At 59.5% G+C, this 11,189-nt stretch overlaps 2 protein-coding genes and 1 pseudogene across 3 annotated transcripts; all 3 read left to right on the forward strand.

The window, feature by feature from the left end:
• The first annotated feature begins 232 nt into the window (after nt 1-232).
• LINJ_35_0800 lies at nt 233-1,816 on the forward strand (annotated as a pseudogene). The gene has a single exon. A coding segment is annotated over exon 1 (1,584 nt).
• An 829-nt stretch (nt 1,817-2,645) lies between these two features.
• Nucleotides 2,646-4,205, forward strand: LINJ_35_0810 (putative actin-like protein; the record flags this gene model as incomplete). Its single annotated transcript, XM_001468858.1, has 1 exon — nt 2,646-4,205. The coding sequence occupies one exon, from the start codon at nt 2,646-2,648 to the stop codon at nt 4,203-4,205; it is 1,560 nt and encodes a 519-aa protein (XP_001468895.1).
• A 2,793-nt stretch (nt 4,206-6,998) lies between these two features.
• Nucleotides 6,999-9,995, forward strand: LINJ_35_0820 (hypothetical protein, unknown function; the record flags this gene model as incomplete). The annotated part of the gene is made up of 1 exon (XM_001468859.1): nt 6,999-9,995. The coding sequence occupies one exon, from the start codon at nt 6,999-7,001 to the stop codon at nt 9,993-9,995; it is 2,997 nt and encodes a 998-aa protein (XP_001468896.1).
• Nucleotides 9,996-11,189: the final 1,194 nt, after the last annotated feature.

Raw genomic sequence — 11,189 nt, forward strand, 5'->3', positions numbered from 1 at the left:
CCCTGATGTGCCGCATGACTCGCTTGCGATCAAGCTCGGTGGAAGTCGACCGCTCTCTGCTGAGGCTAATCGCCGACCCGGTGATCAGGAGGCGCAGTACGCAAAGGGCAACTCACCCTCTACCGGTGAGCTCTCTGCGGCGCGACTTTCCACCTCGCCGTTATCTGCCTCAGCGACATTCACCGCGCGTCTGCGCAGCATCATCGAGACGCGGCAGTAAATCGAGCTTTTGATGCAAAGGCAGCGGCAAGATGAAGAAGAACTGATTCGCGCCATTGCGAATATCAACGAGCAGTCGCTAGGCCGCTCGCACCCGCGGCAGTCGCCGCACCCCGGCACCACGCTCACCTGCTCGGTTCTCTCGTCTTAGCAGCAGCAGCAGCAGCAGGGCGCGGAGGATCGTCCGTCCTATGAGCAAGTCCTCATCGAGCGCGCCGCGGTCTTCGCCGCGCTGCGGCAGTTCAAAGAGAAGGGCGACGTCATTGTTCACAAGCTCTACAGCACCGTTAAGGCGCAGCAGGAGCAGGTGCTGGAGCTCGGCGCCACTGTAGAGGCCTTGAAGAAGGCGAGCAAGCGGCTCAAGGATGCCCTCGGCAACGGAGGTGGTGCCGCTGGTGGAAGCCTCGGCAGCGGTGCAGGCGCAGCAGCGACGGCGGGGAGCTTCACACGAGTGCCTGACACCGTCGCTGAGCTGCAAGAGAAGATCATCACGCAGCGGCGCGTCATTGAGCAAATGGGCCAACTCATGCAGAATGCGGACCGCATGCTGTTGGCGATGCGCGCGCGCGTCGAGGCGGTGGAGCAGCGAGCCAGTGGTGCATCAGTAGAGCGCCGGCGGCTTCCACCGCTTCCGCTCACCTCCGGCAGTGGGACGTCCAACGCCAGCACCCCTCGCCAGGCACCGCTCGGGGGAGACGGCGATGTCGCCACCGTCTCGGCGCAGTAGCAGCAGCAGCAGTTTCTGTTGGGCCGCATTGCACAGCTGCGGCAGGCACTGAAGCAGGAGCAGGCGCAGCGCCTTCACTTGGAGGAGGTCTACGGCGCCACCTCTGAGGAGACGGCACGCAATGTAGCACTGCTGGAAGAGCGCCTGCAGCGGGTGCAGAGCACGCGAGGAGTTATGTACGACAGCAGCGGTAGCGCCAAGAACGCCTCAGCAGTTCGAATGGAATTGCATACTTTGCTGGAGGAGGGCCGGCACGAAGGTGGTGTCTCGGCGGCTGAAGAAATCCACCACAAAAATAAGGAGCAGCATACCATGTTGCAGACCTCGTCCACGCTCGCTCGCACCCTCTTCACGGTCGTGAGCGTCGGGGGCGCGGCCGCAGCGGAGGATTACAAAGACGAGGAGGAGGAATATGCGAAGCAAGTGCCCGACGGGTCGAAACGGCAGCCGTCCAGCGAGCCGGCGGCGGCACAGAACGCGCGGCAACGGCGCGCCTACCTAGGTGGTCCTTGGAGCGCCGCAGACAGCACTAGTGTCGACGCGGCGGCTGAAGAGCAACGCCTTGAGCTCGGCATTCCAGTGCCGGACACCTCCCACCTTAGAGACTCGACCTGCCGCTCGTTCCATTTCCGCTCCTCCAGCGCGAGTCGGCGTCTTGTGGGCTTTCTGCCTGGAAAAGCTGCGGATGTCATGAGTTGCGCCGTGGACAGTGCCAGTGACGGTGAGGATGACGATGACGAGGGGCACGTCGCGGTGGTGAGGAGCGGCTCGAACGCGCGGGGCCGCGCGGCTGTCATTGCGGCTGCAACCCCAACGGCGATCCACTCGTTCTCCTCGCCGCTGCAGGACACGATCCCTTCGGTAGGATGATCAGCTGTGTGGCAGCATCGCTTGAACAAGCGTCTGGTGGATCTGGGCAAGGCCAAGGCAGATATGGTAGTGTTGCCGCGATGCACCGCTTCAAAAGGTGACAGGTGCCGTCAACTGCACGCACACGTATGACAAGTTGCTTCTTCGTGTGTCTGTGTGTGTGTGTGTTCTCCGCTTCGACGAGAAGCTATTCTCAGGTCTTGTACAAGGCGACCCTGATGTGTTGCGGCGACGGCGATTCGCCAGTACGCGAGGTGCGTGTATTTGGAGCACGAGTGCACAAGTGCTCCTTGCACTGCTATTCTTTTTTCTCTCCGAGACGTGATGTCCTCTACTGTCTGCGCCTGTGAAAGCATGTGTCTCTCCTCGTACTTCAATGGCGGGGGGGATCGGAGCGCAGCCATCGCCGAGCAGCGGCAGGTGTGCACAAAGAAACACAATGGCCATGAGTGGCGGCCGCAATCACCTGCGTGATCGTGTACGTCCTCTCCGTGGCCTCACGCAGACGCGCACCATGCAAAGGAACCATTCGGCAGTGTGGTCGAGTCGGCGCCCGTGGAGAAAACGCTAGTCGAAATCTGTATGCGGCTGCCTCTCCCTCTCTCACGCCTCTCTCCTCTACCGGTTGTGTTTCTTCGTTCTCCACATCGTATCCACGTACCGGTTGGTTGGCTATGCATACGTCCGACTCCGTTTTTCTTTTGTTCGGCTCCTCTACGCCACCTGAGAGCTGAGAAGCCGCTCTGCTGAGTCACAATGCGCTTGGCACCCGCTCCTCTTCATCCCTTCCTTCTCTCTCTGTGTACCGCCGTCGCGAAGAAAGTCGGAGATGCAGTCGCAGCAGCGCCACTACACAGCATCCTCCACAGCGTCCCCGGAGCTTAGCCGAGCAGGCGTCTCCTCGACGCCGGCGCTCATTCTCGACTTGGGCAGCCGCACCATCAAGTCAGGCTTGCACACCGCGGCAACGCCGCACCTCACACCCGCCCTTGTCGGCACCCCAAAATACCCGCGCTGCCTACTACAGGCATCTTCGTCGTTCAATCAGAGTAGCAGCATCAGCACCAGCTGTTTTGTGGTTGGAAGCGACGCTGCCTCTCGGCGCGGCGTGCTGCGGCTCAGTCGGCCCATACAGCATGGAGGGGTCATCATGGACTGGGTCGGTGCGCTCCCTCTGTTGCGGCAGAGCATTCAGAGCGCTCTGGTCCATCCGTCGTCGTCTCTGGGGGCGCGACAGTCATTGGAGGAGGGCGAAGATGTCATCTACTCACTGGTCGAGAGCCCCTATGCGTCTCGACCGCAGCGGGCCAGGTTGGCAGAGCTGCTCTTCGAAGACCCCGACCAGGAAGCTGTCGTGAGCGACAGCGGTAAGCAGCAACGCGTGGGTCCTCGTGCGGCCGGTGTGTTCTGCGGCGTAGGCCCGCTGCTAGCCCTGTATGCCACTGGGCAAACAACTGGTGTCGTTGTCGACGTCGGCGACGGCGCTGTGAGCACTGCAGCGGCGGCCGACGGCTATGTTCTGCCTCAGTGCCTCCAGCGAGAGGCGGACGGTGCAACGGGGGCAGCCGTTACGTCGTACTTGACGCGCTTGCTGTACCAAAGCGGCGTACTCGGCCCAGCAGCGGCGACGGCAGCTTTCAGGCGATCAGCGCCGTCATCGCTCTTGGGCTCCGCAACAAACCGCTTGAGTAGCGGTGCTGGCGCCGGCACCCAGCAAGAACGCGAGCTAGTTTACGCGATCAAGGAGGCGTGCTGCAGCGTGTCTGCCACGCCGCTCTTCTCAACCAAATCCTCCCTCGCCGCGGCAGATGCCAGCATCGTTGCCACGCCATCTCTTTCCGAGCTCAACTCTGCGCTGATTGCCGCTGCTCAGCGCACACAGCATAGCGGGCCTGGCGGCAGCGGTGCAGCTCACGCCAGCACCCCGTCCTCCCACCTCTTCACGCTCCCTGATGGCAGCTTTCTCGAAGTCGGCACCGCGGAAGCTGCGCAAGCGTCGGAGGTGCTCTTCTACCCAGTCCTTATGGGGAGTGAGGACCGCGGCGTGGTTGACGTGGTGCTGGACGCGGTGGCCGCCGCTCCTGCGGAACTGCAGCCGCAGCTGCTTGGAAACGTTGTCGTGACGGGTGGTGCGACTTGCAGCGCTGGCTTCGGGTACCGTTTCTTCAACGAGATGCAGCAGCGTATTCGCGGAAGCGCGGGGTTGTCCACCAACGGCTCCTCGAATCAGCGCATCTGCGTGTCCGCCCCAGAGCAGCGCGCTTACGCGGCGTGGATGGGGGCCAGCTACGTGGCGCAGATATCGTCGTTTGCGAGCAGCATGGTCGTAACGCGCGCGGCCTACGAAGAAGAGGGTGAGGCAGCTCTGGCAAGGAGAGTGTTGACGTAGGCACGGTCATGGCAATTACGGCTTCTTTGTGAGGACCATGTGCATCAACTCACGATGAATGCAAGCATACGAGTCCATGCGTACAAAAGAAAAGAGGAACTGGCTTGGCGTGTGTGTTTCCCTTCTGTGCTCGTGTGTGCGCGCCCGCCTCTTAACCTCTTCTCTCTCCCCACCCCCTCTCTCAGGCGCCCTGATCCGAGGCGACTCGTGAGCCCACATGTTACTTCTCCTATCGCGTATGTTCGCTCCCTCACCGCCGAATCATTCGCATTTTTTTTTCTTTCGCCCTTTCCTCATTTCTCTGTTGCCTTTCTTCTTCTGGGCTCGTAGCAAGAGGGAGTCAGCCCTTTTGTGCGTGTTGTTGGCGTTCCTGTCTTTGTTCCCTTACGTCCACCCCACTCCCACAGTCGTTTCTTTTGGATACCGTCCGGGGAGGTTGTGGCTCCGCCGTTGCACGCAGGCATCCATCACATATACACAGACCTCCTCCCTCCCCCCTCCCCGCGCAAGCACACCGCACACCTCCATCAGTCAATGCATTCATCTATCAGCCACTTCGCTCTCTCTCTCTGCGCGCTTCGTATCCAGAAAGCAAGCGGGAACACCTACTTAGCCCTCTGGTCGTTCGTGAATTGGCACCTTTGCTCCCTGCCCTTTTTTGTTGCTGTTTCCTTGCTGGGTGCACCTCCGGCTCTATCCATCCTCTCGATCGCTTGCCTCTCTCGCTCTCACCTCGCTGCAGCGTTTGACGCTCTCTCCCTCAGCCCCGATCCCTACCTCCTCCGGGTCGTGCAGTCTCGCACTTGCGTCTCGGACTCGCACAGGCGGTGGTGCAGCAACGCTCCCCCGCGTAGAGGAGGACGCTCATCACTCACCTTATCTTTTCTCTTGTTCTCGTTGCTTTTATTGTTTGTTTGCTCACCAAAAGAACCAAAAAGAGAACAAAATAAAGGCCTGTGGGTGACTGTGCGTGTGTGTGCGTGCGTCTACTGCGCCCGTCCCGTGGAAAATCGGACGCCTCGTCATTATTGCCTCCCTCTTTCTCTGCGTCGTTTCTACTACGTATTTGCACTAGTGACTTACACACTAGAAAGAAGCACTGTAGCAAATTTTTGTGTCCCTTCCCCTCCCCTCCTCCCATCACTCTTCACCGCCCCCCTCCCCCTCCTCCTCTCTCTCTCCGCCTCTTGCGCACCACTTTCCTCGTAGGGGTCCACCACATCCTTTTCGCCCTCTCCGTTGTTGATCGTCCCTATCGCGCGTTTGCCCCTTGCTCCGGTGCTTTTCATCTTTTCGAGAGGGGGATACCTGTGCCAGGCGCTACGTGCTAGGCTAACAGCCGGTCACTTCCCTCTGGCGCCACGCCTTCCCGCATTTTTTTTCGTCTCTTTATCTATCTGTTGCATGGTGCCGTTTATCGTTGCCTCTGTGCTCTCCCTCTGTATGCCTTCCCATTCGTACAAATTTGTACACATACGCATGCATTTAGCGCCTTCTCCTGTCCCGCAGCCCCCCCCCCCATCCTCCTCCTCCTGCCCCACGCTTCTGTGGTGCCTCTTCGTCTTTGCTTTCCCTCCCTGAAGACTGAAAGAAGAAAGAAGGGAAGCAGAGAAACAACACTAACAAACAACAACATACACACGCAACGTAATAATCTCGGAAACAAGCCCTAGCTTTCCTCGTCATCATCACCAAACTGGTCTTTCCCTGCTTGGTTATCCTGCCTCGCTTGATTTTTTTTTCTGCTCTCTTCCTCCTCGCGTGAGTGTGCGTGTCTTGGTTTCGCTTCTACCCTCTGAAGACTAGTTGCTGATCTTGCTTGTTTGGCTCTTGGTGACTGTGTTGGCGGTGGTGGTGCGCACAGCACGTCGTGCGCTTGAAGGTGTATTTACGGTGTTGCATGAGTGAGTGTCTGTTTGTCCTCGTCCCTTCTCTTTCTTTCCCTTCCGCACACACGTACACGCCTCCGCTTCGCCCGCTCCATCCTTTCCCACCAAGCGTGAATCAAATATATATATATATATATCATTTATTGCAGGCGTGTACGAGACGCCTCAACAATCAACCTGGTGTTCTGCCGGCTACTCGGATTGAACCTCTTTTCCTTTCTTCCCCCTTCCCCTTCATTTTTCAATAGCCCGTCTCTCCCTCCCTCTCTCCTTCACCTCTATACCTCTTGCTGTGGTGGGTGTGGGCGTGTGTACAGTTGAAGCGTTTCCCTCGCTTGCTTGCTTGTTTCGTTCCGCTTTCTTCTTCTCGGTCTTGCACTCTTGTGAAGGGAGCGTGTCTTTGGGTGGCCTCTCCCTCCCACCCAGCCTCCCTCTCCTTCTTTGTTTGTATTATTTCCTTCCTTCTGTCGTGGTAGCGGTGTTCGCGTTTTTTTTCTTTCTTTGAATACCTCGGAAACGAAAAGTGAAGAACAGAAAAAAAAAACGAAACAGGCGAGGAGGGGCAGCGTGACAAAAGTGCGTAGGGTGTGCTTCTAGAGACTTGTAGATTTCGCCCCCTCCTTTTATGGGCGTTATTTGTGCGTGTGTGCTTTCTAGTCTCTCTCGCGCTCTTTCCATTTTGGCCGCTTCCGCCTCATCCCTGTTTTTTTTTGTTTTGCTTTGTTGTTCTACTCCTCAGCAACGGCTTAGTGGACGGTGTTCGTAAAACATCCGGGCAGTGTGCGCGCCCGGGTGTTTGTGTCCTTGACGTTCCCTGAGTGGTGTACTCACGAGCTCACCTGGGTCTAACTTGCCCCCTCTCCCTTGTGTTGCCTCTCACATCGCTCACGCGCGCGCATGAGTAATGGCGCACGCGTACACAGACCCAACATCCATCAACTACATCCTGCAACGTGCACACGATGAGCTGCGGCGTGGCGAGAGTCAGCACTACCGCTCCACCGAGGCTCAGTACACCAATCATGTAAAAGAACTGCTGGGCAACTTGGAGCGCTACCTCGAAACGTGTGGCGTGCGGCTCCCCACTCAAATGCAGGAGGGAGCAGAGATTACTGCTACCGCAGCGGCAGCTGGTGAGAAGGAAAGTGAGCGAATGCCGTTTTCGGCACCACCACGCGGTCGTTTGGTGGAAACTCAGCGCGTAAGACAAGGCCGCCGCCTCGGCAGCGGGTCTGCGTCCGCGTCCGTGACGGTCGGCAGTGCAAAGTGCGACAGCTACGCCGTGAACCGGCACGAGGAGGCAAGCAACAGTCTCAGTGCTTCCTCAAGTGGGCCAGTCCGCGGCGGGTGGGGAAAGCTGGCAACCTCATGCGAAGCGCAGCGCGGCAGCGGCGCGGCGAACGCGTGCCATGTCGCGAGCAGTTGCCCCGTAGCGGCGGCGACGTCGGCTCGTCACGGTATTTATATGAAGAGCAATCAGGTAAATACGATGTCTGGCTCTTCCTCTTCGCCGCTCGGGGCCGCCTACCAGCAGAACATCGCGCCAGACAATAGGAGCGTGCGCACGGCCAGCAGCGAAAGTGAGGCGAGCATCCTATACAAATCACAGCAAGCGACCACGGCGCATGCTGCGTACTCGTCCTCTTCGCCATCCATGGCCGTCGACGTTGGGGCTGACGGCAACGCGGAAGGCAACACCGCCTCTCTTCTGTGCAGCGGCGATGCCGCTGGCATGGACAGCTGCAGTGTGGACAGTGGCAGTGCCCCCATCGTGGCCATCATCGACTCTGGGTGCGGGGGCGGTGATGGCCCGAGGAGCAGGGGGCACGGCGAGAGCGTGACAATGAGGTCGCCCCCTGCACCGCCGAAGCTGCCGGACCACTACGCAGAGGAGGCCGCGCGCGGCGGCCTCTACGCGTCAGGCCACGGCTTCAGCCGCAGCGCCAGCACCCACCTTACGATGTCGAACGCGATTGCCTCTGCATCCTGTGTTTCCGATGCGGGTGCGGGTGCCGCTTGCACCGCTGCCGCTCATGACCGCTGGGGTGAGTTCGGTGCCTTCGTACAGTCAATCACGGAGAGCCGCCAGAACAGCAATCTGGCGTCTCTCCGGAGCGCAGCCGCTGCGAGATGTCCGCTGCCGGACGGCGTCAACGGCGCTCCGGTTGCCCCTCTCCCTGCCGCGATGCGAAATGCGGAAAACGGCAGCAGTGGAGCAGTGTCGGCCCCGCTTGCCGTGGTAGCGCCGCCACCTGGTGCCGACCCCATGGTTGGCTTGCAGCTCCCTTACTTGCCCAGCACCGCCACCTCCATGACGACCCCTCCCGCGCCTGTCTCGTCTGCCGCTGCAGACGGGCAAGTGCAGCCGTCGCCGCTGCACTCGATTGGCGCCAAAATCAGCACCTCTTCTCTGACACTACAGGTGGCGCACGGAGCCGGCAGCAGCGCGGTGCGTGCGTTGGCCGCCGCAGGCGTCGCAGTGGAAGCGGGTGGCAACAGCGAGATGACAGACGCGGAGGTTGATAAGTCACTGTCACCTTCGTTTGGTATCTTGAACTCCACTCTTCCAATCGCCCCAGTGCCACGACAGCGCTGCGTGGAAGAAGCGGGCGTCGAAGTGCCGCAGCTCAAGTACATTCCCTCTCCGCCGCAGCACTCAGGACCTGGTCGGCCAGCCTATTTTACAGCTGTAGTGGCCCCCATGCAGCGCGTGACGTCTGAGCCGCTTGCCAGTCATCGCCTCGGTGGCGGTGGCAGTGACGGCATGAATTTGATTGCGCACCACCAACAAGCACAGCGCGGCTCAGTTCCGCCGCACCCCGGAACGTCAGCCGGCGCGGTCGCAGCGACCGCGTCGACGAGGAATCCGGCGAAGGCGCAGCTGATGTGCCGCTTAAGAGAGGTGCTGAAACGCTCCGTCTTTGGGAAATCATCGGTCCAGTCCTCTGCAGTGCCATCCGCGGTTGCTGCGGGAAGGCGGTCATCCTTGTCCGATGACGCTGCGTGCGGCGTAGGAGAGTATCAAGAGAAACACTCTGTAGCCGGCAGCACCAGGGTGCCCGTGTCAGCACTTGTGCCTTCGCCCCAGTCTCTGCGGCAGAACCAGCAGATGCTAGGCTATCCTACTCCGTTGCCGAGCGCAACAAAGACAGACGACGCCCCTGGCGGGTCAGCAAACGCGCAGCGTAGTGACATCCCGTCTGAGCTCAAGAACAGCGACAATCGTGGGGATGGGACTGGCGGTGTGGCATGGGACGACTCGTGGGATTTCCTTCGGCTCGCCACCGCCGCGATCTCAGAGTTCCCGCAGACCACGTCAAGCAAAGACCTCCTCAGCGAAGCAGCCACTTCTCACAGCGTGTCGCGCGGGACTGTACGTCCCAAAGACGCCGGCGGCGATGAGGACAGCGGCAGCATGGGCCCTCCCGGGTGTGATCACGCGCCGAAGGAGGGGTGCCGCGCTCACCGATGTGTCGGCAGCAGCAACAAAGCCGCTACCAAGGCCGCAGCAAGGCCATCTGGTGGCCTCAGGGCCTGTCGCAGGTGGGACACGAGTAGCTACGCGACGGCGAACAACACCTCCTTCCGTGCATGCGCGGAAGAAATGATAGCGGCATCGTTCGTCGCCAATGCCCAGAATTACCGGCCTTCATTGCCCGCTCCCATGTCGTGGATGCGACCCGCACGCAGCCCGCCAGGCATCGCGTTGCAGGGCGCCTCGGCTTCCGATGGATACCGGCCAGGACTCACGAAAAGCGGCATGGACAACTTCAGCCGAGCTGAGGAGGTACTGCGAGCGCGCCAGAGGCAGTCCTTCTCGGCCAACTTCTCCCCAGCACACGCGGAGAAGCAGCAGCTGATGCAGCGGCTGCGCATGGTGCTCAGCCGTCATGGCGAGTAAGCTCTGACGAAGAGGTGAACGCCCGTGCAGCAGCTGAAGAGGCCAGCCGCGGCCACCACCATCCCACACGCATCTCTTGCACTGCAATGCACCCACACATACACAGGCGGAACCACGTACGTGCGTGCGCGGAAAGGTCTTTCTTTTTCTTTACATCCTCTCTCTCTGTCTTTCCTTTTTCTTTTTCTCTTGTCTAGTTCCGCCATATCGCTGTTGCGAACAGCGCCTGTTTAGCGGCGTGTGGTAGGAGGGGAGGGGAGTCCGTGTGTGTGTGTGTGTGTGTGTACACCGCAGTTGTGCGAGTTCAGAGCGTGCCACTGAAGTTGTAAGTGAATTCTGAATGAGTATCGGACAATGCGGAACACGAATGAATACGTTCACGTGAAGAGGGAGGGGGGCGACAATGCCGAGACAAGTCGGGATTGAGGGTACGGAGCCATAAGGGTGCAAAAGCGAATGGAGCTGGGACTTTATCTTTTCACACACCCTTCCCCCTCCTTCTGTGCATGCCTTTGTGCATACAATAAATGTCCGGCGAAGGTGCTGAAGATGTGCCACCCTCCAGCCGCCTCGCCTTTTACACATTTCTCTCTCGCTTTCGTTGGAGCCATCCTTCTTCTACCGTTTCCCCCCCCCTCCCCTTTCATCGGATGCGTCAACGAAGACGCGCCGTCGCCGCCGTAAATGCATGGCGTACTTTCTCTGCTTGCTCCCTTTGCTCGCAGACATGACACTTGCACTCGGGCATTCTACGTGATGCTCGCGGGCGCCCACACGTGCGGTGATAATTTCTTCGTTCTTCGGTACTCGATCCTGTACGGTACGTTCTCACTGCTGCGCAACCACTCCGTGTACTTTTTGTTCCTGTTCACAGTGCCGTTTGTGCAGCTTCCTCTGAACTGTGCTGCAGTCAAGGCGTGTCACCATGCGACTTCTCAGTTTCCAGTTTTGTGAGGAAGCAGGTACACCGACAACTCACTCCCTCCCCCCCCTCCACACACACACACACACACGTCCCTCCTTTACGGTGGTTTTGAGCGTATAGTGGCACTGCCTACACGGGCTGCGCAACAAGAGAGAGTCGACCCCCACCCCCTACACGTATGCGCTTTCCAACACAAAACAGTGCTCGTGTATTATGGTCTTATGTCCTGGCCACGACGAGAGAGGATAAAAAGGCTCTGTTCCACGTAC

Source organism: Leishmania infantum, chromosome 35, assembly GCF_000002875.2.
Source record: "Leishmania infantum JPCM5 genome chromosome 35".
NCBI lineage: Eukaryota > Euglenozoa > Kinetoplastea > Trypanosomatida > Trypanosomatidae > Leishmania > Leishmania infantum.